This window comes from Labrus mixtus, chromosome 8 (genome assembly GCF_963584025.1).
Source record: "Labrus mixtus chromosome 8, fLabMix1.1, whole genome shotgun sequence".
Taxonomy (NCBI): Eukaryota; Metazoa; Chordata; class Actinopteri; order Labriformes; family Labridae; genus Labrus; species Labrus mixtus.
The window spans coordinates 22,620,184-22,647,742 of NC_083619.1; the positions used below are offsets into that span (position 1 = coordinate 22,620,184).

At 41.7% G+C, this 27,559-nt stretch overlaps 1 protein-coding gene across 15 annotated transcripts in view; it reads right to left on the bottom strand.

Annotated features, from left to right (window-relative positions):
• LOC132979424 (receptor-type tyrosine-protein phosphatase mu-like) overlaps positions 1-27,559 on the bottom strand; it is a 162,597-nt gene that overhangs the window by 34,504 nt on the left and 100,534 nt on the right. For 4 of the 15 annotated variants that reach the window (XM_061045201.1, XM_061045202.1, XM_061045199.1 and 1 more), the window contains exons 12-20: positions 23,416-23,689; positions 21,352-21,388; positions 19,727-19,801; positions 18,121-18,256; positions 16,729-16,758; positions 7,521-7,798; positions 5,271-5,351; positions 4,593-4,619; positions 1,438-1,631 (exon numbers count right to left, since the gene is read on the bottom strand). In XM_061045201.1, the coding sequence (XP_060901184.1) occupies positions 1,438-1,631; positions 4,593-4,619; positions 5,271-5,351; positions 7,521-7,798; positions 16,729-16,758; positions 18,121-18,256; positions 19,727-19,801; positions 21,352-21,388; positions 23,416-23,689 (1,132 nt within the window). The remainder of the gene's footprint in view (positions 1-1,437; positions 1,632-4,592; positions 4,620-5,270; positions 5,352-7,520; positions 7,799-16,728; positions 16,759-18,120; positions 18,257-19,726; positions 19,802-21,351; positions 21,389-23,415; positions 23,690-27,559) is intronic. The other 11 variants (XM_061045206.1, XM_061045212.1, XM_061045204.1 and 8 more) reach the window with 7 other exon arrangements.

A 27,559-nucleotide genomic window follows, 5' to 3' on the forward strand; every position in this document is an offset into this window, starting at 1 on the left:
ATTAACCTGAAGACAGATCGATAGGAAGAGAAGACAGCAGAGGAAGACAACACACAAATGAGTCGCTCTAGCTGAGTGAGAATGAGTTTACACACTAAAGAGCTTCCCACAGGCTTTTTGGTGCAAAAGTCTGTGGACAGCTAGGTGACAGCAGAGTAAGGCGTTGAGAGTCAATTGTTAGACGTGGCGTTTATTCTTTTTGATTGACTTGTTTGCATCTACCTAATGCCGGACTCGTGGACCCAAAACATCGTTATCCTTAATGGATCAGGCCCAGAGGAGAGCCCGGAGGACAACAGCCCCTCAATGATCTGATGCCGCAGGTAGCGATGAGAGGCTGCATCATTTAATTCTGTAGTCATGAGAGGGAAGTGGGGAGTTAATTACTGATAAATCTGGACTGCACAGTCGAACCAAGCAGGGAGGATGACGGCGGAGAGGGAGAAAGGAAAGAACAGGGGAGGTGTATAGAAGTAAAATCATTAAATAAGAAATGAGGGAAGGGAGAGGATATGAGAGGACACAGAAAAATAGAGCGTAAAAATGAGGTGTTAAAAAAAAGTGAAGCGAGGTTGTAGAAAGGTCATAAAGAAAGACTGAAGATGTAGGAATAAAAAAAGGCAGTGCTATCATTTAAAAGGGCCCATTGTGATGTCAGAGAGAAAGACTTAAGATTTACAGATTAGATTTAAAAAAAAAAAAAGAGGGATTTAGCTCGAAGCTAGTCTGTTACAACACGGCTGCAGGGTGAGACGAGGCTGGCTGCTGTGGTGCTGAGGGACGGCGAGGAGGCTGGAGTGCCGCCAAGCCCTGCCAGCCTCCTGCACTAATGAGAGGAAATGAGAGTGATGCTCTTCTGGGGCAAAATCTTTTGTTTTGGTGTCCGCGAGAGGCATGGTGTCACATTACCAATGCTGGTGTGTGACAACAGTCTTGCGAGAGCAGCGGGCTGTCACTGGTGGAGTCTAATCGGACATGATCCAGATTAAGGAGGGGACGAGGCTAACATGCTAGCGAGCTCGTCCTCGCGCTTATTTGGGTTTTTGCATGTCAAGTTGGACTGCAGCTGAGTCTCACAGGGGATTTGGGACAGACACAAAATGCGCTATAGCTGCAAACAACAAGGAACAGATGAACAACAAACTGAATCACACCGTAAACACACTGTGACGGGGTACATTAACAATTTATCATAAAAGTGCATCTGGGGAGAAACAAAACAGTTCTGCTGTGCGGTGCAAAAACAGGGAGGGACAGACAGGAAGAGAGAGAGAGAGACAGACAGACGGAGAGAGGCTGACACACGTGAAGCTGGTGTTAGACTGATAAACATTCCCACTCAAGAACCTCTGAGGAGATGTTACAGGTCCATCACTGGGGCTTTTGTTTGTGTTTAGAGCAGAGAGGGGAGGGAGAGACAGCTGGGCAGTGTCGTACCTCATACTCCTCCTTGAAGCCGTAGCCCTCGGAGCACTTCATCTGGGTGATGTGCTGGAGGAGGTCGGCCACGCGGATGGCCGGGTGCAGCTGACCCGTCTGGTACGGCACGTCGACCTGCTCCCGCTTCCTCAGGGAGTGAGTGTGCGGCTGCACCAGGCTGCTGGTGTCACTGCCCATGTTCTGACTCTCATCTGGGGGGGGGGGGGGGGGGGGACACACAAAAAGGGGCCAGAGGAGGTCAGGACGGAGAGGCAAGAGCTAAAATGTCTCAGTCTTAAATACAAGTTGGTGACATAGTGCTTGAAGCAGGAAATGATTTTGGTATTTCCCATTGACTTGTGATGTAGAGTTCAAGTTGCCGAGGTGTTTTCACTCACGTCAGATCATCTCTCACTTACGAGTGTTCCCATTAACAGATGGCATCATTTACTGTTAAGCATTATGTCACCACTCTCCAGATTGACAAACAACTCTCAACTATTAATCTGTTTGTTATGGATGGTCACAACAACACAACATCATTGAGTAATAGGATGAGTCATGTGGTGGAAAGGTTCAGGTCCATCTGTCTCAATGTGTGGCTGCAAAATATTTAAAACCGAAGGCCTACTGTATTCCACCAGAGCCATTAAAGCACACTGTTATCACTAAATATGGCTACTGTCAGAGAAAGAGGAGTCAGCGGCCCTCAACTGCAAGAAACAGTATAAAGCCATCGTAAAAAAAAATCCACGAGGATGCTGTAAAACAACAAGTTTACTTTGATTTAACTCGCACTACAGAGTGCTGGTTTGGGCTGCGGCTCGTATTTGGGAGTCAGAGTCCACTCCAGCACTTTCATACTGTAATCCAGTCGGTGGCAGACATGAGGCACAGATGCTGTGGGGGAGCCAGCGGACGATGGAGGGTGTCCAGAAACATGAAGGAGGAGGATGTGAGGGGGTGTTGTGGGCCAAAGTGAGCATGTTGCAGCAGGCACCGTCAGAAGCATCACACAGACACAGCGTGGATTCAACCCCCTGCCACCCGATATCTCCTCCCCTCACCCCCCCCTCCCCCAGCCCGGAAAAATGAAAATAAAATCAAACCTGAAAAAAATTTGGAAGAAAAAAATAAACAGGAGGGAAGCGGAGATGGGAGGGGAATGCATGGGGGTGATGCTGCCATGGGGCACTGGAGACCATGCTAGAGGCTAATGGTGGCTTGGTGGCACGGATACGGAGGGTGGTGAGATGCTAACATGTCCACTGATCATGCAATCAATGTCGTAATGTCCATATCAGAAGCAGCCTCTCACTGTCGGCCTGCTCTCTGAGTAAACACCACCTCCTTCCCCCAACCCAGGGCCCACTTAGGATAACTTACCATTAATGGGCACTTTTTAGATAGCAGATACATAAGAAGTTACGTATGTAAAGAGAAAGAGAGGAGAAGAGAGAGGAGAGAGGGGATAAGCAACAATACAGCATGAAAACCTGTTACAGTAGAGTGTTTTTTAGAGCTAGCTAAAGGGCAAGATCACATGCCTCCTCAGTCCAAGCTACCTAAGTAGAAAGCCTAGTCAAGGGAGGGGGGGATGTTGAGTGGATGGATGGGGCAATTTCAACAGAGCAAGACAAAAGTAAAAAAAAACAAAAACAAGGAAATCATGGATTTAAAAAGGGAAAAGAATGGTGGAAAACTAGTCGTCTTTGGAAGTTGTAATTATTTTAGGGCATATTTAACGATGCCAATTATTTTTTTGAAAAGTCTGACATTCAAGTTTTTCCTCTAATTGCTATAATTATATTTTGCACGTGCTAATGGTGACACCTGTATTCATGCAGTTTTTTTTTTCCCCATTAAGGAGTGTGTGATGAAATCAAAAAAAATCCTTTATGATCTAATCAGTTTTGATCATTAACCTCAGCTGATGAGACAATGCTGTGACTGCATGTGTCACAACTGAAAGCATGTAACCTTTTTCCGGGCTGCTGTAATTTCACGTTAATTGTTTCACGCTTCATTAGATGTGGGACTAACATGAGCAGCTGTCACAACAGCGATGATGAAAGATGCTGCTTCAAGACACTCGGAAGTTTGTGAGCCTACAAATGCAGCTCTGTTGCTTATTGCGTCTTTATTCTCGGCCTTGAGTATTTCATTATTACAGTTCCAGTGCCCCACTTAGTAACTACATTATGTGGTGCGCTGGTAACAAAAAGCGTCCTCGCATTGAAGCTGCTGCACTTTGGGCTACACAGCATACGCCATTAAAAGGCGGATAATGATTAAAAGGCGAAGAAAAAAGCTGTTTTAAAAATGATTTTACTTTATCCCTGAACATGATGAACAAACACGGGCAAAAATAAAACAAAAACAAGTAGGTCACTAGCAGTTAGCCAAAGGCAGAGGGAGCGACATTAAAAAGAATAATAGAAAAGGTTGTTGTTTTGGAGGGTGGGAGGGGAGTTAAATGTGTTGTGAAAGGAGAGGGGAGGGAGGGGAGGGCAGCACAGCTAATGCAAGACTTTAGATGTTCAGGCCGAACGCATCCCGCTATTGAAATTTTTTGGTGAGTGGGGCGATAAGAGAGTGTTTTTTTTTTTTTTTTTTAGCCTCCCTCTCACACTGGAAAGTTTCTGTTTGTGTCTCAGTGCAGCTGCTATGGCTTCAGCACGCTGTAGCCTTGGCGCCGGGGCAACCTGCCCCCCTCCCCCAGTCCCCCCGCCCCACCCCACCCCCACCACCACCCCTCCCCCTCTTTTGACACTCCCCCACATCCAGTCCACATGTCTGTCCATGCATATGAGAGGTCAAACATGTATGTGACATCACACGCACGACACGCAATGCGGATGGGATGGAGTGAAGCCAGCCTCAGCCCAGGAGAGCCCCACGATTGACAGGGAGGGAGAAGGGAGGAAGGGGGGAGGAAGGAGGAGGAGGGCGGGGGACGAGGGGAAGAGAAGCAGCAGGCAGGTATGAAGGTGAGGAAGCCATTTTTAGTAAAAAAAGAAAAAAAAAAGCCAACCAAACAAAAAATGGGATAAAAATCTGTGCTTGTCCTCACAATGTAATCTTCAAAAACACCATCTTATGACTGTGATACACAGTAATATAACTTCATGTACAAATAAGAGTAGTAATGGGAAAAGGAAAATGTTTCTCACCTAATATAGCAGTTGGCACAAAGGGATCTGCTCATACCCCCAAAACAAGTGCAGAAGTTGAAGGAGGAAAGAGAGTTGCAGTTAAATAAAAGAAGAAAAGAAACAACAATAACAGACAGATTTTTGGTTTCTTGCCAAGCAGCATATCAAGAAACTTATCATGTTTTCCAGAAAAGCTAATTACACTGTAAGTTTGGCTGATTAGAGACTAGCTTCTCTTCACTCCATCTAATCAATGAGCTGTAATCTGATGACATAAGATGTACAATTATACATATTATTTGGAAGAAATTGAAGTTATAATTGAACAACTAAATTCCCTCTTTGCAAAGTGAAATAAAAAAAAAGCAGAGATGTAGCAGAGTGTAAACCCATCACAAGTTCATTTATCTAACTTCTCATTTGTGAAATTGTTTCATCATTTAAAAAGCAAACATTAACTTTATGATCATCTCACACTTTGCTGTAATAAGTTACATAAGGAAGCCTTACCAAAAATATTGATCCAATTAATATCTGTTTGAAAACATTGCAACCTGACACTTCAGCAGGTTTTTTTTTGATGACTGAATTTCACACCTTCTGCTTTCACTCAATCTCACTGCTTATGTACAGTAGTAAGCTCTTCTGTGTTGACAAACAGGATTAGCAGGAGGGAAAAAAACGGTGTGTGTTTACCTGGGTAGTAGGAGTTGGTGGGGATTGATGAACTGAGGGTGTTGGCTTTAGGCAGCGTGAAGGAGGAGGGTGATGAACCAGCTAGAGGTGGGACAAAAAGAAGACAACACAAGTCAGAAAAACTTAGCATGGTTACGTGGAGGGTGTCATATTTACAACTTTGACTGGAGTAAAAATAGTTCTACCCATGATTAAAGAGACATCATTATATCTTACTTTCAGAATCACACTCAACCCCCCGGAGTCAATATTGTTGTTTTTCTAGCTTCGTGCTCACCAACTTTCTATGCATTTAATAGTGTTCATGTCTTATTATGGTATCATTTATAAGCACAAATCAACTAATTTATTCTGATTGTCAATAACAGAAGGGATAGAGCTGCCAAAAAACAACAATACTCAAAGAGACAACAGAGAGACTGATGAAAATGTGTAAATAAGTCTGAGTTTGGTACAAAAAAATAAAAAACAATAAAAAGAACAAACTGTAACACACTATACACTTTATTATAATGAAGTGCTTTTATCCCATGTTCTTTCTTTTATCATTTAAATATATGTTGAGTCTTTATGATCAACAGAAATGAAGAAAAACTGTTAAACTGATTTAAACAATCGCAAATATTTAAACAATTTAATTTCTTTTAATCGACTAATCCTTCAGTACAAAATATATATAAAGGTCTCATTCAGGGTAATTCACATGTCAGTTCTGATATACATATACAGTCAAATCTGCTGCTGAAACATAGCATTAGAAAGAAAGTACAGCATATCCCTTTAACACATAGTAGAGGGTGAGTTTATATACATTTTATAATGTATAATATGTGAGTAGTCTTTACAGAATAAAGCCCCTCATGCACCATCAACAGACTCAGCTGCCATGCTGTTGGCTTTTTGGGTTATTGGCACAGTATGTTCAGGTCTATAATCTGTCAGCCGTGATGTTTTGCACCACAAAATAAGACTTTTGACAGTCATGTAAGGTCAAGGAGACCGTGCAGGGGGCTTAGGTACAGGGTTGAGGGCATTAAACTGATAGGCAAAGTAAAAAAAAGTAATGCATTTAAATGATTCCTGCTGGCAGACAGAGGTCCAGTCACACTAACAGACAGTTAATCAAGGTCAGAGCATCTTTGGGGCTCATCCCCTGCCGGGGTGTGGAGACAGAAGCTGCTGTGGAGTTTTAATCTGATGGTTTTGACTGGGATTATATCAGGTCAAGTCCTGGGTGCAGACTTAGCTCAGCTGTCCATCAACAAAGTATTAAGTTTAACCTGGGACAGAGAAAATTAATAGGTTATCACAGCAGGGCAAGTCTAGTACGTGTTGTGGGTCTCCTTCGTGAATAGGAAACAGAACAGTGCCGAGTTAAGGACTTCGTGTCTGAATGTTCAGCCTTTAAAACTCCTTCTGTTAACTTTGCTGGCTGAAACACCCAAACAATCTATTAACTCTCAAGTTAATTTGATAAAGAATAATTCAAGAATGGTGATAGAGGGAATGTCTAAAAAGGCTAGAACAAACGCTGTAAGGGTTGCGAAGAAGGATGAATCACACATTAAAGAAGAGAAATCTAACAATCTTCCTAAAAAAAAAAAAAAAAAAAAAATCATTGAAGTGTCTTCCATCAAATGAAAGCACATTTTCTTTTAACTGTTTGGAAGGAGCTGCTTCTTTTTTGACCGTATCAGCACTGGTATAACAACACATAGTTTTCAAAAGCGACAAAATGACTGTCAAATCATTTGCTCACAGTGGTTAGAAGAAGGCAAAAGCTGATAAAGAGACATTAAGACAATATTTCATTAAGAATCAATTTACCTAATTAATAAGTATGTGGTACATGATAAAAAAAAAAAAATTAATAGCAATAATGAGGAATCTTGGTATCTTATACTCAGTTTGTCATGATTGTATCACAATTAGAGAGATTTTTTTTTCTACAGGAGGTCAAAATAAATATATATTTTTTCATTACTTAAAGAAATGATGGATATTTTCACTTAACAAATTCTTGGATTTAATACCAAGATTGAGTTTCTGGATGATTGTGTTCCTGCTTCCACAGTTTTCTCACATTTTTAAGCTGTCCCCAGATGAAAATTTCCTGTGCAGCCAAGACTGATTTCCTTCTCACCTGACCACACCAAATAAATTGCTTCCACCCTGCTCACTGCATGTGTGTGTGTGTGTGTGTGTGTGCGACTGTAAAAGGCAGGTAGGCTGATGCAGGACATGGCTTACCTCGCCCGTTCAGAGTCATGGCACACTCGCTGCGGGCGTTGAGTGTGAGCGCACACTCGCTGCGGCCGTTGAGAGTGAGCGCGCACTCGCTGCGGCCGTTGAGAGTGAGCGCACACTCACTGCGGGTGTTCAGCGTGTGGTTGTGTGTGTCCATGAAAGACAGCGCCTCGTCACAGTTGGTGCCCTGCTCGGTGTAGCTCTTGTCCATGGAGTTGACCATCACAGTCATCTCTTGGCGGGTGCTGTTTAGTGTCTCCTTACGCTTCTTGGCCAATTTCCTTTAAGGGAGGGGGTACATAAAAACAAACAATAAGACAAGCACAACAATGACTGTGTTTGAATTGATCTGATGCGATGTTGTTAGCAATGACTCATAGATGTAATGAGATATGGCCGAGCTAATGTGCCCCTGTGGCTGTGGTCACATTAGGTTTTATTAGGCTCCAGATGCTTTTTCAAGCAGTGAAGTAGAAATCGTTCAGAAAATGGAAAGGTGTGACACCCTAACCCAAATACATCAGTGGGCCTGATGATTTAAAATTAGCCATAGTATTTGGGGGTGGAAGAATCACAGTTGTGAACAATGAACTGAAACCGTCAACCTGCTTTTATTGACCTACTTTGAGTTGACGTGCTGGAGCCTACACGCAATCTGTTCCTGATCAAACACCATTAAAGTATTTTGCATGGCGTGAGCTCATACACACATGCACAAATGCACCTGCGTACTCACATTTATTCCAGACTGTTTCTTCTTATGTAAACACGGCTGCTGAGCTCAGATGTCACCTGTTGTGGCTTCACTTTATTGACTGAAACATACTGCATCTGGTTAAACATATAATCTGTAGAGCTGTTGTCTTGTACTAGTAACCTCTCATACAACAGGTGAGACTTAAAGGTCTTGTGTCAAGACTTGATGTTCATTTCCTGTCTTAACGACAATCCAATGGTCACCAGCTTGTGTTGTAGTGGCCCAAGGCGCCAGTGCAACCTTTCTATATTCAGAGGGTCAAGGTAAGTCTCTGGCATAGCCTTGAACTTGCCACAGTTTTCTAGCTCTAAATGTACCTTCTCTGAATCTGTTAACAAAGCAAACTTAACCCTAGTGCAACTGTTATGTGGAGTCCCTCAAGGCTTTGCCCTGGGTCCCCAACAATTCTCCAGCCATATTGCAATTGAATACTATTCAGACTCCCCTTGTAGCTGAATGTCTGGGTTAAATAAGAGGGTGGTTTGCTAATGATTTTCTAGAGGTTAATTAAAACATTTATCCAAACAACTCAAACTTGATGTACAAAAACCTTGACGTTCATCCTTGAAAAAGCTCTTCAGTTTGAAAGACACTCTAATACTGATGGCAAATCTTGTCTATATCATATCCATTTTCAAGGATTTCTTATCAGCAAGCATCAATTATTCTTTATTTGTATGAAGCCAATTCATAACAAATGTTATCCCAAGACACTTTACAAAAGGGCAGGACTAGATCTTACTCTTTGTTGTATTTTTACATAGACCCAACATTAATCCACCATGAGCACAACACTGAGCAACATTTAGTAAAGTTACAGGGGCAAGGAAAAACTGTGTTTCACCAGGCTTAAACCTCAGCAGGAGCAGACTCATGTTAAACAGCCATCTACCTAAACTGTGTTGGGCTTGGAAAGTGGCATGGAGAGGAAAGAGACGGATAGAGACAAACAGAGCAATAGATTTAGAAAATTCATGTGAAATAAATTTGTGTTCTGCCACATCGAACTTATTAGAAATATGCTCCATGAACAACATTTTTACGAGTATTCATTTTGTTTTAAATAACATAAAAAATATCATGACTGTCAATTGAGAAAGCATTAGCTGCAACCACAATTTGTTTATCTTGCTAGTTAAAAAATAAATATACTGTAAATATAACACATGGGGAAATTTAACAGATTTAAACAGTTTAGTCGGGAGTCTATACCAGGTATCCTCCAGTATACCAATTTCTGACACTGCAAACGTTCTTGGCTCTGAAAACCCTGACGGCATGGCGTTCTGAAACTGACCTCAGACCTCTCGAAGAACGGAGCAACTTGCATAATAATAGTTCCTCAATGCTGATAAATAATGCATCATATCGCCACTCAGAGGAGTTAACCCTCCTATCTATATTTCCACAGAAGTTGCATTACAGAAAAGCGGTTAACAGCTTGAGCTGAAGCATACTGTAGATTTATCTGATGCCTGCCACTGCTCTGTTGCTGGAGGGGAGCGAGCGGCGTAAGAATTAACTATGGCAGCCCTCACACTGATCCTCGCACTTTGTTACTCTCTGTGTGACCCCCTCTGCCTATTTGAATTGCAGTCTCTCTCACGGACAACTGCTGTCTAATGATGCACTCCTGCTGCTTTGTTTTCGCAAATCTCCTCTGTTTATTCAATTTTGTCGCTGTCTCGTGCCATATGGCAACAAGCCCCCGCTGCCTTCAAACAGTCATTTGCTCCGAAGGCCCCGACATGAGGCAAATAGAGGATCGGTTCTTCAGAAAGCAAAGTGACAAAGTAGTGACATTTTCATCTGCCGGACCCACTTTTTGTCTTTAATCTGCAATTAGAGTCAGGAACCAAATGGCAATCTTGTCTCTTTTTTTCTGTTATAGCTTCATATTGTAATAGCAGTGAGGAGGGGAGGGGGAGCTGTATATGCCCTAGGCGATATCAAGACCGATTCGGCACTGTGTGCGCTCATGGAGAAGACTATTAGGAGCTGCTATAATCCAGGTTTTAATACTGTATCGCTGTTCTTATTTCTGCTAAATCTTGGATTTCCGCTTGCCTGGCCCGAGCAATGGTAGAAGCACCAGCGTCGGATATAAACGAGGCTGCACGGACGCCAGTGCCAAAATGAGGAAAGCACCAGCAATACTCGGATGTTTGCTAGGCACCGTGGGTGTTAGATGAAGATTAATTGGCACGCTATCCTCTCCTCATTTGTAAGAAGGGAAAATTTAATGATAGATGACTATATCACAGGGTCTGATATGCCGGCAGAGATAGTGCAAGGAAGTGTACAGTAGAGTGTTTTTTCACGTTGATGAAATAGATCATTTATCATATTCCACGATAGTTAGCTGCACTGGGAGAGATCTCAACAACAAATGCACGGGACTCGTTTGCTGGCAGGCAAAAGCACACATTTTTTTGAACATCACTGAATGTGCATATGACGAGGATGATAGAGGCAGATGGCAGAGGTGTTTGTAGAAGTAAAGACTGAGCAAACACTGGAGGTGACTATATTAGGCAACTCTCATTAGAAAGATTGTCTGCAGTTCAGCACATGACAGGCCTGGCAGATCATGGATCTCAGTGAGCAGAGCAGCTCCGAACTCCATGACTTCAGCTACAACAAAGGGGAAGCTGCACGGATTGTACGTCTGCACGTGTTCACCAGAATGTCTGTTCTGTGGGAGGTGACACTGCTGCAACTTCTAAGACAAGAGCTTCAAAACCTCCAGCTCAGCATGGTAGGCCTCATTTCAGCACTGAAGCAGCCTAAACCTTGTGACATTGGGACAAAGACCGCTTCATTAGACGAAGCCCACACATGTGCAGAACACGGGTGTGTGTTTGTGTCTGTTTGTGTGTGTGTGTGTTTGTGTATTAAATGACAGACATACAGCTGAGAGGGGAAACAGAAGCGTCTTTGATTAACCCAGTAGGGGCATTTCTGTCGTTGTTTGCACTGCGCCTCATTTGAAACACCTTTTACACATTCTTATGTGAGGCTGTCCATCCATCCATCATACAGTATGTCCACATATCTATTCTTCTGTGTGAATACTGAGAACAGAAAATTGGACTATTTCTGAGCAGACGCTATTCAGTGATGCACAATACTGTTTATCTGCTCACTTGATTGCTTCATTGATTCTTTAAAAAACAGTTTTTTTTAAACAAAATAATAAAATGAAGAATGTCCTTCATAATTATTTTAGCTTCTTGTCATTCCATGCACAGAATTGAAAAAAAAAATGCAGTGACAGGAGTAGCCTTGTGCTTTCAGGAGTTCTCAAAAAAGTTTGTATGTTGTTGAGAAAACGAGAAAGTCCTTGACAGCACGTTAGCGCAAATAACATTTGCCATTGCCTTTATTTCATATTTCACATTGCCAAATTCCCACCACACTTTGTGTCATTTTGTGTACCATTTGTGCCTTGAAAATCCTTTTTTGACTAATGGTTAAAGTCTGCAGTGTCATTGGTTTACTATGACTTAAATCAAGTAATAAAATGATCTTTATTACTTGATTTACAAAACAAACAAAAACTTGTTTGACTGACAGCATTTGGACTAAGATTTCCCTTTTGTCAACTTTAAGTCACTGTCAAAAAGAAAACTTTATTTTCTAAGAAAAATCTGTATTTCTGTGACTTTTCCAAAAATGCAATGACACTGTCTGTCCTCAGCCAGAACATGTTGCATGTAGTTAAGTAAGCCACTGTGTATAGTGTCAGACTGTGACGGACAGATGGTTTTGTCTATGACACATCATTTTAAAGTGTATTCATTTAAACTCTGTCACCCCATGCATGACATCCGTTCTCCCTGCTCAAGCTGCTCTTCCTCTTCCCCTTCCTCATCAACATTCAGAGCTCGTAGGTGCAAAAAAATCTGTGAGGCTTGTACCAATTAATGTGATTCTTGCTGCATGTTCGGCTTGTAAGGTTTAATGAAGGTGTTTGCCCTGAGCACATTGTGTTACACATGCTACGTTTAGTAGGACTCCCATTCTGACACGGAGTACAGGGAAGGTGATTATGAACAGTTAGCTGTATAGAGGATGATTATTCAAATGTGTTTTCAGTGAAGAGGACGCTATTAAGAAACTAAATTACAAATACTAACAGTGGCTGGTTCTATTCACACCATTCTGTTTCTCCTCTTCATGTAACACATAACAGTTTGATAAATAACATACGGGTTTGTCTACTATTGGACAACTCAATGTGTGTACTCATCATATATTATGATATTTATTATTCATGCTATATGTGACTACCTGCCAGATGGGAATGAAACATGTCAGTCCAGATTGATTTTTTTTTTGTTGTTATTTCTGAATATTTAAACGCCTTCTGCTGTGTTATACAAACAGGGTAAGAAAATAAGGAGATGAAGCCACTAAAGGATTAGAAAAACACAAAAGTTAAACTAAAGCAGTGTTTTTTTTTGGTTCCTTTAGATTTACTGACCAAAGGATTTAAAAAGGACACTGACTAAATATCAGCCTAAAGAGACACTGACTGAAGGAAACACTCCATTGGAGGTATATTTCTGACTTTTTACATCTACTATTTTCTCTTATTTTTGCTCCTTTTTTCCAACGACTTCTGACCAAATCAACTTGGTCTGTAGCAGCTAAATGCTGGACTGTGTTCAAAGCTAGCTGCTGCCATACAGTATGTGTGTCATGTGGCCTTGCACAGTGGATTGGCTTTACCAAATTACCAAAGAATAATATGAAAAATCTTCAAATTGTTTCCACTGACCCCCAAGCAGCCAAATAAACGCCTATTCCTAGATTTCAAATGTTTGCACAAAACAACGATATAGTTGTTGAAAGTAGATACGAAGTAGGATAAGATAAGGGTAAACTTTGTTTGGTGTTGAAGATGGTAGCTGATCTTGTTGTTTAGGTGTAATTTTCATGTTGTTTATTGCGTTTTACCTAACAAATGTATTACCATGTTTGAATAAAGATTTCAATCAATTAATCCACAGTTACCTGCAGAGAATGTAAATGATGCTGTAAGAGCAGTGAGAGTGAACCACGACAGCAAATGGAAAAAAAGCTAACACTTGTTAAGGGGAAGATGAACAGCATGGACAGGTGGAGGTTTTCCATGTTTTCTTAAATTGGTGTAAAATGATGCGCATATAAGAACAAATTAAATAGTTCATGAATTAAAACTGCATTGCAAGTTGTTCAGTTTCAATGTGGCTGTTGCTGAAAATGTTGCTCATTGCTTTGTTACCAAACGATCCAGTTAAGAGTCAAGAATTCATTCAGTGTTAAATCCATTTCATCTTTAATTTGTAACCATCTTTATCTATAGCTTGAACGTTCTGGATTCACCAGTCTTTAGGTTTTCTATCTTATCTAAGGCTGAAATAAAAAATGAAATATGAATTGATGAATTATATGTCGAAATCTAAAAGTCCAATCATGAGTCAAGTTTGTGGAGACACACTTCAAGCCTGGCAGATCAGTCACAAAGTGAAAGTGTAAGTGTGCTCTTATTTTACATACCTGCTGCATGATGGATGAATCAAACTCTCAGGGGAGAGCACAACCCTTGCCCTATCCCAATTGATCTCTCTCGCTCTCGTCCCCAGCAGGCGCAGCGGCCACTACGGCCACCTGATTAAAGGACGGCCGTATATTTGATCACACATGTAACCGCATCCTTGATGAGCGCTCTCACTGAAGTTGCGTTGTGTGTGAGCCCCCGCAGTCACCTCTGGCAGTACACCTAAAGTGCATATTTTGGCGAATGCGGGATGTTCTCATGCCTTTAAAGACTTTGATGAATGCATGAGAGCATTAATGGGGTTCATCAATCATAGAGGTGTTGTAATCTTATAGCTGGCAACAAGGCTGTCGTTAAAACTGCAGATGAGCGCTTCAGTGAACACTCCAGCGGAGAGCATCTTGAGAAGGCCTGTAATTCTTTTGACAATGCAAATTTTCGGCATATGCTAAATATTATATTTATTTGCTTCTGAGATGAGCTCTGACATCCCGACAGTAGTATATGGAGACTTAACGCCGAGCTTAAAGAAAACCTTTATGGTGAAATGAGATCTATTCAGCTCCTGCTTTAGCACCTCAGGATGCAAATCAGGGTATTTCCTGTTAGCTAACATGCTTACCTCACTTGCATTTCTTCCTGAAGTCTATCACATATAACACAAGACAGATATGAACAGAACTTGGAGGACGGGCGGGGTTGTATTATTGAATTGTACACAATTCTAATTGCTAGTGATGCAGAGCAGAATCACCTGTTATTGCCAATGTAAAGGCCTAGTGGCTGACATCCTGATACATTTAGCCATAACGTTATTCTAGCACTCTTATTGTCACTTTCAAGAAAAAGTGACAGAGGTGAAAATAACGTGTAACACACTTCATAATACTCATGCAGATAAAATAATGAGCTTGCAGTGTGTCAGAGATCGTAACATCTACAACAAACAGCAACAGAGGAGGAAAGACGTGAAAGACTCATCACTTGTTACAGTGGAAATGAACAATAACACACACAAAAAAAAAAAAAACTCAAGTGCTTGGGTCTTATTTATTCCTATGTTTCTTAAGCTTGTCGTTATCTATTAGTCTTTTGCTGCTGTCATGGCACATTTCCCAACGGGGATCATTAATCCCTCATTCTATCTCAGCTGTACACTGTGCTGTTATCTTGACAGCTTTAGAGACGAGTCACGGCATTCGCAGCCAACTCTTTGCTCTTCTTTTTCAAATCTCAACAGTAAACCCACAATTCATTGTGACACATAAGACTTTAGAAAAGAGGTGTACGTGGTGCTGCTGGTGTCAAAAATACACCAGTTTTTGATGTGACTTCCTAAAGTCTTGAAATTGTCTAAGCTTAAACTTGTCAATAAATGCAAACATGCCTCCAAACTTACTTTTCTATCAGCTGTAATGCTAAAATAAAAAGCATTGACAATAATTCTCACGTTATAAGACTAAAAATGAGCTATAAAATGCCTTGTTTTCTTGAGGAAACCTTGTTAGTGTAAACACAACTGTCTTCTTTGTCTCCACATTCGTACAAATCCATGTTGGCATGTCACAACTGAAAAAAAAACTAAAAACACAAAACTGATGTTTTGATTGTTTTACTGACAACCTCGTCTCTCCCTGTTTAGCTCGGCCAATCTGTGTGCGCAGCTTTTGTGCCACCACTCCTCTAAGTCACCGGGGCTTTCCATTCAAGACAGCTGTGATCTAATATGAGTGACACGCGCAGTCGTATTATCTCCAGGTGTATTCTGAGATGTTCTTTGATGTGAGGCAGCCTCCATTCTGTCCTCTGATCACAGCCATCTCAAGACAGATTAGTCGGCATCCATCACAAAGACCTTACAGAGGGAGCCTGTGAGCTCCAGTGGGGAAGGCAGAGCTGCAGAATAAGCTTCTTTACCATTCAGAGGTGTGATTTGAAATCATCTGTTATATTAAGAGCGACTAAAGCAGCGCCGTGGCTATTGTTTCACGCTGTTGGAGACAGCTAAATAGAAGGGAGGTTGTTCTGTGATCGCGTCAGCTCGTTGGGTAGCAATGCCAGCTTAAGACGCAACTCCACCATCACCAGGGAATCAATGGGATGGACGTGCATTAACCCACAAAAACCATATTTGGAAAGAAAAAGGGGGAAAAAGCTAAAGATCTGAGATGGATTTATAAAGCAGTGAAAAGATGAGTAGGGGGTAGATGGAGACTTGTGATGATCACATGCACATGGAGCCAAATAAGCAGCATCAAAATGTTAGCCCATGCTTACATTTTTAATGCGATAGCAGTAAATGTTGTCAATTCCGCGTAAAGATATTGACAGCGTTTTAGCATTTTGCAGGCTGGTATAAACAAGTGTATAAAATGTGAGATATTCGGCCTGGTTCATTGAGGTGCTGGGCACAACTAAAGCAAGCGATGCTCTGTGATAGGCACTTCAAAAAAGCTAACTTTGACAAGTCAACAGAGATGAAATCATTGGAGGCAAATGAAAAATTCACACAAGCTCCTGCATTGATTTTTTTTTTTTTTTTTTTTTCCTTTTTCGCTAGATGAGTTTGGCAGTTGCACAATCATTAAGGCATTTTAGTTCATCACTTGATAAACAAACTCCTTAAAAGCTGAGCAAAAATTACGTCTGCAAGCGTCTTAAAAGTCAGGTTTAATTCACGGGGGTGTGTAGCTGCGTCTGCGTGCTTTCATCAGAAGCCGTGCCAATGTGACATTCGGTGTGATGTGGAGATGCATCGGAGTGGCGTCCTCCGCTCCTCCAGCAGAGATTACAGTTGGGCCTCTGTACTAGCTCCAGGCGGGAGGAGGATGACATGGCTGTTTGCATGCATGGGAAACAGCGTGTGGGTGAGAAGCATGGCACTAACATTACACAAAGTGGTTACTTACAGGTAGTAAGTGTAGGAGTGATAGGTTCTTCTGCCGATTGGGGTGGTGGTAGGATTTAAGCAGTGGAGGAGGTGGGAGGGGATGGAATGAAAAGGAAAGAAAAAGTAAAAATATATTAATGTTTGAAAAAAGAGTCGAAATGAACAAAATCAGATATGGTGGCATACGTGGAGGTAAACTAGTGATCATGAGGGCACAGGTGATCGCTTGGAGTCATGTCATGCTTGCGACGGAGGGGGGGGGGGGACGAAGGCCTTAGTACAGTTACATACAGTTGAAAGTGTCTAATCAGATTTAGATTCAGCTGGTATACAAGATGTGTTGGCAGCCCCGCCTTTGATGAACACACCGTTTTATACACCGATAAAAAAAGATCATATCTGACCTTCAAGGTGGAAACTTAATGAGTAGTGCGGATGTCTAAACACAACTCCCATTCCCTGCTGGTAACCGCAAATGACTCAGAATTCAACCAATGAAGTCGTCTCCATCTCTGGTTTGATTAAGGCTAATTGAAAACAATTCCATTACTGTGTGCTGATTTTCACACCCACCCACTGTGCTACACAGACATGGATGTGGAAAATGAATAATTCTATATTACAGGCAAAAAATAAACACGCAGCATCGAGATCATATCAGAACACATCTATGTCTTCCCACTCGGCGTCGTCTACTTCATTTACAGCGCTGACCTTTACTTTTTAATTTAAAACAAGCTGTCTAACAATATAAAAAAAAAGAGAGTACAATAAAGTACAGCTAATTCTAAGTTTCGTCTGGGAACTTTATTTTTTAGCTTTTTTTTGCCTCACAATCAAGATATTAAAGAAACCCAAGCTTGCAACCACAGGAGGAATCTCTGCAGAAATGGACAGTGTTTTATTTGAGGTCTTGCTGTGGACAAAAGGGGGGTTGATATTTGCTGAGCTTTAGCTCTCCTGATTGCTGGGATATGTACTGAGGACTTCTCTACAGTACGGGGGTTGGGGGCTAATGTAAACTTAGCCTTCCGCTACACGACCATCCTCTTTCCTTTTGAGCCTTTCATCAGTTTTTCTTTCTTATCTGCTCGCCGCTTCTCCCCATTACCACAGGCCTCCTATTCCCATTCCAATGTCACTGAAGCTCTGCGCATTTGTTTGAGGGTGCCGTGAACAGATTAATTTTTCATGGCACACTGTATCTCACGGCTGTAAACAGCCTTAATGGGGCGTATCAACATAATCAAATTAATTATTTACTATGACACCGACAATGCTACCGATTTAGGGAGAAATATACACACTGATGAAAACAGAAACTACTCGTTTGCTAGGTTTCAGCTATTACGTTCAACCTCTTCCACAAATCTCAAGTAGTATTTCAGCGAGTAAGAAAAGGAAAGCTTACCTTTTCTTCATGAGGAGAACCACTCCTAGGAAGATGATGACAAAGAGGAGGATGCCGGCGATCACACCGGCGATCTTCACCGTGTGGTCCGTTTGTTTCTCTGGCTCCACCGCGTCAGGTTTGTGAGTGGCTGCTCCTGAAAAACATCAAAATACATAAAGATCAAACAAAGAATGAGGAAAAATTAATCAGGCAGACCGTGAACCGGATCTAATGACTGTTTTCTGTTGTTCTACAGGAGTCAAACAGGGGAGTGCACATCCATACTTTCAGAATTTCCTCTCATTGATTCGGCAGTGTGGAGGCTGATTAATCAATCCTCTGATATTCTGTGGCATTTTCTGCAGCATAAATATCAATACGCATTAAATGGCCCAGTGTAATGTTTGTTTGGAAAGCATGTGGACGACTCCACCTTTAGCTCCGTCCTCAGTGGACAGCAGCGCTCCGCGGATCAAGCTGCACTGAGGGAGATAAGTGTGCCTCGTCTTTTACCCTTGGTTAATCATGTTTGGGGCAAATGGTTACAGAGGGGCTGCTGAAAAATGGAGGATGCAGGGCGGGAAAGATAATACCCCTAGAAGATAAAAAAGCCTGAAATAACCAAAACATTAAATATCAGCTCAGGAGGAGATAGCCAAATGACGAAAGACACAAAGAGAGGGGAAGTGTGGGGGGAGGCTCCTTGTTTTAACAGCATGTGCTCCCTGTGGAAGTGATAAGAAGCACTCGGAGGAAAGCAACGCTGCTGGAATGACAACTGTCCACCTGAACAACACCATTATTCCTTGTCACCAGGGGTAAATTTAGAATGACAAATTGTTATGTCAGACAAATCTGTTAGAGCGTGTTTCCTTCTCTCCTCAGCATTGCCATTTTCTCTCCCTATCAAAAAGGTAAATATCTTTCCCGACTGGGTCTGACATATTGTTCTTTCAACAGCCGGGACTTATTTACATGCAAGTTTATAAGGCAGAGCTGTGGAGGATTTTCCAGACTGGTGACATATTAACAATCCTGTCTGGGCCGATGGAGCTGATTTAGTCCCGATATACTGTCACAGGCTAATCTTACAGAAACGCTTTTACTGACAAATCCCTGTTTGAGCTTCGAGTGCAGCATGTCTGCTGCCACGAGTCAATATTCTTCAATTCCAGCCCGGGAGAACTTGAGATTCACACATAAATAGGAGAAACCTAGGAGAATTTTTAATAGTTAAAGTTCCCCACTCTTGAAACTTCAGCATCTTTTTTTGTGTGTTTACAGTTGTCACAGCGGCAGAAAACAACTCTTAATCTCCCAGAGATAATGAGAAATATTCATGAAGGGGGATTAACTCCTGCCAAAAATCTCCATTACTGACACATCAAAAAAACAATCGCACCTGAAACAGGGCTTTCATGTCCAGTAACGCTGAGGAGATGAAGGTGCAAGACAATGTTTGTGAGTCTTTGATTTGATCGTGCCGATTCTATGCAAACAGAACAACAATAAACATAACCACACACACGCTACTTGTTTGATTTTTTTTCCTGTTGAGAGAATCCTCAGTATGGACAGGACCAAGTTTAGTGGTCAGAAATAAAGCAACAGCTACAGATCTGACCTGTTAGTTGGTTGTCGCCGGCCGCCGGGGCGATGCGGAGGTACGGGGTTGTGAGCTGAGTCACAAGTATGGCGGCTGAGTAGAGTCATTCCCATCCAGGATTGCATGCAGTTGAGAGAGATGGAGACAGAGGAGAGAGAAAGAGAGAGAGGCCACACTGAAGCAGAAAACAGCCAAACCAACAGTTTCAATCATCATGCAACACTGAGGCAGAGAAAGACTTCCATTCCGGTATTAAAAATCATTACACAACTTGCACCTCAAAGTTAGCAACAGCAATCATTTCACACAGGTTAGCTTTGTGAGCTCTAATGTAGACCATTTAAATGTGCCCCTTCATCTGATCAATTGCTCGTATGATCGCTCTACTTCGAGTATGTGCTATTTAACATCGGCTGAATGAGCCATGGCGATGGATATATCTGGAACAGCATAAGAAATCCATATTGGCGCTGCATGCAAACTCCACAATATACAAGATTGTCGGGGCTTGTGACAGAGCCGCCCACGGCCCAGAACCGAGTGTGACTAGGGCTCCCTCTGGCCTTATCAATTCTACTCCCGGATCAATGGCGCTTAGACTCCATCACCTTTAATGTGTGGAGCAGGACGTACAGACAGCATAGCTAAGTACCTACAGACCTCGGTGGGCACACAGGAGGACTCTGAATCGTGGGAGTGAAAAAAAAAAAACAGGTTCTAGGTCAATGTATCGACTGCTAAGAACCTGTTAAGACCAAATCACAAATGTTTGTCTTTAAGGATGCTTATAAAGGATCACACTTTCAAAATAAAATACTTTATTAAAAGGAATGGTGTCAATTTGTGATTTTTAGTGATTTAAAAAAAAGCATGTTTACTAATTGAATTAATTTTGTATTTATCAAGAGATACTCTCTTAAAGTTATTTAACTAGGGAACATTTATTAACTAGGATGAAGAGGGCAGGTCAGGTTGTGTTTGAGAAGAGAGCTGAGAAATGTTCTGTATTTATTTCCTCTATTCATGTTGACGAGCAGTGTAAAGAAACATCCTGTCTATGTAGTAACATTCAGAGAAGGACTCACAGGAAGGGGCTAGTTAGGCTATTTCGTACTTAGTGCTCATACATGACTGTGTCGTATGATAATAACAGAGGTCATTTAAAGCTCCTGTGAGAACCTTTTTATTGGAGTGGATTTAAGCGCCTCCTCTGGACAAAGCAGTACAACTTATCTCTGCTTTTGTCTTGCACATGAGTAGGTAGTGTTTCTTTTTGTACAAAGAGTCTCATCCTGCTTTCTTTGAACAATCAAATGTATAACTCATCAAGCCTCTTTGCACTAGAATATGTACAGTAAGCAAAGGCAGCATGATGACAATCACTTCATCTGACAACTACCCCTCGTCAGCGCTTTCATGCATTAAAAATAACAATGTAGAGATAATCAATCGTGTCACTGACGGTATTGTATTTGCTTTTGTTGGTCATAAAGAGAGACCAGTATACACTTCTTTAATGATGTACACCTGAAAACCTTATTGAAAATAAAATATAATAATTGTCCAAAACTTTGTTGATTTTGTTAGTTCTTTGTAATGATATGCAAGTAACAAAAAACAAAAACATTCTGATCTATTCCTACCTTTGGTGGCTACTCGAACGCAGTCGATTTTGGTCTCCTGTATAAAAAAAATCAATCGAAGAAGGAAAGGAGAAAATGAAAAGAGGAAAAAAAGACAAAGAGAGATAAGTATGACCCACATGCACAGACATCACACATACACACATACACACATACACACAGCACACACAGCACACACTGACAGCAAGCAACAACACCTATCTAGGAACTCGTGTTTACAACAAAACAGCTCGGCCAGTTCCTCGCCGTCCCCTATCATCTGTTGAGCTCAACGACTGTGACACAAAACGCAGTTGGGCGAGAGGGCCGACAGCACAGATTAGCGGTGCTGAGCTGCTGATTTGTCAGCCAACAGCGATCTGTCGGCAGCCTGCAGCTCAAGGTGGTCAGCCACTGTGGAGAAAGCAGAGCCCTGTGACAGGCGACACCAACCCGGCATGCGGGGCTCCAAAATGACACATCAGGGAGCCTTACTGAATATGTAATGGAGTTTTAGCTATGACAACAGCCTTCAACACACACACAGAGGGGGAAAAAAAACAACCCTGGTCTCGCTGTTGGAAGAGAAGTTTGTTGTCAACAATGGTCTGCTGAACAGGAAAAAGGACACAGACAGGAACAGGAACAGGGAGGCAATGAGAAATACAACACAAAAGACAGGAGTGCTGTGTCCCTGTGTTTGACCTGGCCAAGCTGTCCAATGAGCAACGAGCACAGAAGGTTGAGACCGTGAGAGACACAATGACGAGAAAAAGAAGAAAAATATCCATATTCATGTCATCCTGGGTGCATGTGCATTCATATTACCGCGGCTTTTAAGCTGTCAGACGGGCCTTTTGTTGAACGCAACATTACAGCACCTTATATTAGTATTTTATTTCAAAAGAGCACGGACAAAAATTCTAGGTATGGATGGCACTCACCTTTTCTAAGTGCTAATTTTGTTTCAGAGGCCCAAACAAATCACTCCAACATCATTAGACATTAATTAAAGCTTACAGTGCTATCCATTGACAGTGACGGCTTAATGAAAAGGGAGTGCTTCTGGCTATTGTGAATGAAAAACACTGAATATGAAAATGTCAGAAATGTCTCCATCACAGAGATTTTTGCTTTGTCAACAAGGGACGCTTTCGTTTTTGTGTGTTAAAAAAGAAAAGAAAAAAAGAGTTCCATCGTACCGCTCACACAGTCGCCCTGGAAAGTTTCACAGCCTCATGCTTTACTCTCTAGAGCAGGCTCGCTAATTGAATTCAGCCCTGCCGCATGTGTTATTTCTATTGCCTCCTTAAAAGACGTGCCGGTGTTTCTCAAGGAGGCTGTTTATGGTGTTTCTCATTCAGGACCACAATCGGCGGAGGCCCTTGAAGTCGCCATCGAGCTGTCTGCCGTGGCTCAGTGGAGAAACGGGGGCCCTGCCAAGTGCCACTTGACGACAGAGGCTGCGACCTGTGCGATCGGTAACCCTGTTGTTGTTGCCTGCCGCCCGCACTTAACGGCCGCTGGGACGACTGCCTCTCTTAAATGCAGTTGATCAAAAGGTTGTCTGGCCTTTTGCGTGAAGCTCTATTGGAAAAGGCAAGGAGAACGGGGAAGCAGTAATGGAGGGAGAGAGCATGTCAGCGCACGCAGCTCTGCATTCCACGCCCGACCCCGCTGTAGCCTATTAAGAGTGCAGACAGTGCTGCGGGTTCTTCACAGCAGACACATCTATCAGATTCCAGATGCAATTGTGCTGCTGTGTGCATGTGTCTGCCTCTGTGAGCAGTCACTGTGTAGAGTCAGGGACTTCCACACTCAGCCACTTCAGTCCCTCTAAGTCACCTCGTCAATCAATCTGTCCGTCTGTCATCCTCATTAAACCTTACATAATATTTAGCATTGTCTCATGTACAGAAGACATGCACATGATTAAATAAAAGAATCCTGTTGTTAGTTTAAACAAACTTCTACCATTCTGTTGGGATGCTTCATTAACTGAAAGTATGTTTTGCACTAAATTCAGCCTAGCTTCCATGCAACTTGATATTGAACAGATCAAAATAAACCTTCTGAAACACCCACCCCGTTGGCTGTGCTGACAGCCTGGTAGTAGATACTGTAGCTTTTCTGTGGTAACAGAGGAGCGTTCCAGTATCCGTTGTAGGTCTTGTTGTCTCCCACAGTAAAGGGTTGTGGCGAGTGGATGCCGCCGGCAGGAAACTGAGCAGTGAAGTAGTACTGGGAGTTGAGGAGCGTGGCGTTCTGGAAGTGGATGGGCACTGGGTAGCAGCGCAGGATTTCTGCTGTGCCTCGTGCTCTGCGTGGACGTTCCTCCTCCACCACCACCTGGTACGCACTGCAAACACAAGACACAAACAGAAATAACAGACTCTGACTGGCCAAACAGGCACCCACAGAACACTGTTGGCAAGGCAGGAAATGTTGGAAATGTTAGTACTACAATTTGTAAAAAGAAAAAAAGAAAACTCTTTATGAATGGCACAGAAATGAACGTCAAAGCTCCAAATCTCAGAGTACACCATGTCTATTCTTGGACGTGAGTTAGAAGTGAGCAAGATATTTTTTGAACACAATTTTTATCCTGAAATATCAGATGTTCTCCTTTAGTTTTTTAAAGAACTCTTCAGATATAGTTAACTTAAAGTAATACCTACTACTTATACAGTTAATATAAGGAGAATGTGTGTAAATATTTCCTTCAACCCCAGGGTTTCCTTTTCGACACATCTTTGTGCAAACACATTTTTTGATTGAACTTTTCCTATCGAGAAACGTTCTAAAAAAGCAGACTTATTTCAAATATTTCTGTGATTTCTTTTGGTGTCAATCACTAAGAATAACATTAAAAGTACTGTAAAAGCCAAAAAACTTAACTAAATGAGTTTAACCTGTGATGTAGTTCATGGGGTCAAAAAGTTATAGAAAGAGTAAGAATTTGTAACTTTTACCACAAATATCAAAGATCTTTTCAGCATAAGAACTGAGCAAAGTGAACATTTTAAAACTAAAGTGGATTCACATAGATGTGCTATCCAACAACCCTTTTTTTTCTCAGTGATTTTTCTGCAGGAAAAGGGTAGCATCAAGCGAGCACACAAGACAGGGTCTGACGTTATTAGCATTTTTCATTATTCAACATCGGAAAAGGTTAACGGCCCTTTCCATTTCCTCTGCGTCCGAGCCTTGTGTTTGGTTAGATCAAAAACTGCAGCCCTCTGTGCCTCTGACAGAGATGACATTGTCTCTGAGCCGGCCACTTAGCTGGAGGGGGAGACTGACTGTCTTATAGACGTTCAAGTTAGTATTCATCTCGCATCCACCTGGTAAATCTATTGAGTCGCTGAGTGACAAAGAGTCTGTTTACAGCTGCCACCGAGAATAACCAGCCATGATCAGGGACCAGCGTTCCATTTCCAGAGTCGTGCAAACAACAAGTTATTATTACGGATGAAGGAGGTTAGCTACACTACTCAGTTAACGAATGCATGAAAACCGTATGAATGAATAAAGACTTTGACATGCTCCGGCTCTATTCAAGCTCATTTTAGATTTCAGCTTTTTCACATTCAGAGAAAGTGAATGATGATGGTACAAGCCAATGCAGAAGTGCAACAAAAATGCTTTTTTCTGTGTGCCCCCGAGGCAGGCAACAAAAACTAAGGAACAATCATTACAGGAGACCAAAATGTTCATTTTACAGCAGAAATAATGTCTTCAATCTGGTAAAAAAAAAAAAAAACTGTCTTGGTCTGTAAAAACAGTACGCAGAGAGACATTTTTTTACAACTCGTCATTTTTTTTAATAAAATTAGGATTTAGAGTTGTGCATTAATTTGCATTATTGCAAATGGCTGAATTGAATGACAGGTGAGTGTGTTGTCGCCTCAGTTCTACTTCCTTGCCTGTTTCTAGATCGATAGAAAGTGAGGAGGAGATAGCATTCTCTAAATGCCGACTGCCATCGCAAGGCTTCGAAACATCTTTTCATACACCAATGGGTGACAACCCTGACACATTTAACATGTTTTATACAGTCTATGTGCTGCACAAACAGAAGGAATTTCCCGCCTCAACTGAGTAGATCTTCCATTATCACCAATTGGGAAAGAAATAATAGCCAACCAGTCCTTTAAGAACAGGTCATGGTGTACAGCTTACGTTTACACTTGGCTAAGCCCTGATTACTTGAACACCTTGATTTGATATGAAACAGTTACTCCCAGTATTAAAATGTTTTTTATGCCATACTCAGTGACACCCGGTGTAAATGGAAAATAAGAACATACAATGGGTTATACTATGCAGGATGGAAAGCTCATATGACCCTGCACATTTTCCCTTAGCCCACATTATTAGAACAACAGGAAGAGAAAAATATCATTGTCAGAGAAAATGTGCACTGTAGTGGCGGTTCTCTTAAGCTGAATAGTTGCAGTACAAACAGCCCCGGAGATGATCAATTGTTCCCTGTGGTTGGTACTGGATGATTAAGTGTCCCCTTGTGTGTACAGCATGTGCTCTTTAACCCTACAGTTTATCATAAGGTGCTTGCAGTGTCATTAGAAAATCCCCCTTTGCTCTTGGTGGGTGTGTCCTGATTCCTCAGAGTACTCGTATTTAGTGCCGGGTTGGGAGGTGATGAAATATCTAATCCTGCGGAGAGTCTGCAGCAGAAAATCAGCCTTTAATTACGGTCCCCTATTGAGAGCAGAGGTCAAAGGTCAGGAGGAGACAGTACATGAGAGCCCCTTAAGTAGCTGCAGAGCGGTGGAGAAATGAGTGATGAGGCTGCTGTGGGGGCCTCGGCCAAAACACTGTAGATCTGCTGTGAGCTATGATGGGACTATAGAGTATTAAAAAAGTAATATCGGCTGTCAATCAAATTACAGAACCTCTAAAGTTTGACAGATGAACGGTAACTATTTTAAAGGATATATCCCTTGTTTTTTATTTTATTAAACAGCTCTTTCTAGTGAAATTGTGGATAGAGGAATATATGGAAGGGTGGCTGGATGGATGGGAGTTGGTGGGTGGAAGGATACATCCTTATTCATTTTAGAAAACAGCTTGATGGATGGATGGACGGATGGACGGATGGACGGACGGACACATTTTTGGATGGGTTCGTTGATGGATTGATGGACAGATGCATTGTTGGATGGATAGATTGGACAACATGCTAATTGGACGGAAAGATGCATAAATGAATGGATGGATGATGGATGAATTAATGGATGAACAGATGGATCAGTGGGTGGGATAGTGGGTGGATGGATGGATGGATGGATGGATGGATGGACAGACATACTGTATATTATAATGACCTGAATATATAAGAATACATAAAGACAATCGAGTCAATTTGACATTGCTGTACACGCTCAGAGATTGCCAATACAGCACTTTATATTCCAAATCAATCTGCACAAAAGTGAAGTAAAAACAAAAGCTGCCTCGTCCCAGGTGGCTCCTTATGATATGATGATGTGGCTGTGCCATGACTGCATGATAGACACAGTGTGAAAAGGACTTTCTTTCCTCAGGCAGAATACCAAGTGCCATAGGCTATGAGGCTCTGAGGGTAAGAACTCTTGTAAAGTAGAAATCTAAACCACTGCTTCTGTTACACAAGATATTCACCGCAGCGAGAAACTGAAACAAGCATGCAATAAATTTGCAATTTAATGAAAATGTTTTGTTCATCTTTGTAAGTGATAGCGACAATAATACCCACTTTACTGGATTCACTCGAAGCGTTTTTCAGTGCTAACTTGCAGTATGCTTATAAAATATTTAAGAAAGCAACACTTCTAGGGGCTTGACAAATATACTGTTTTCACCTTTCACTGCTTCTATCAACATAAAAGTCCGACAAGGATTTAATGTTTGCAATTATTCAAAAATGCAATTATTCAGTTTTTTTTTTATTATCTATAATTGCTGCTGTCATGTCAATGTTCCTTGAGCAGCTGACACCTTGGCACCTCATGCTGTGTACACAGATTACATTCTGAGGCATTTTGACATGCCAGAGTCATTCAGTCATAATTTGATATAGAATGACATGAATGAGTAGAACAAACGTCAAACACACAACTATAGCTTTACAGCTCAATAAGAAATGTGTCCAGATTGACGGCAATCATCCTGTGAAAAAAACCTCATCACAGGTAAAGGTTTTGTACGACTTAATATCTTACTAAAC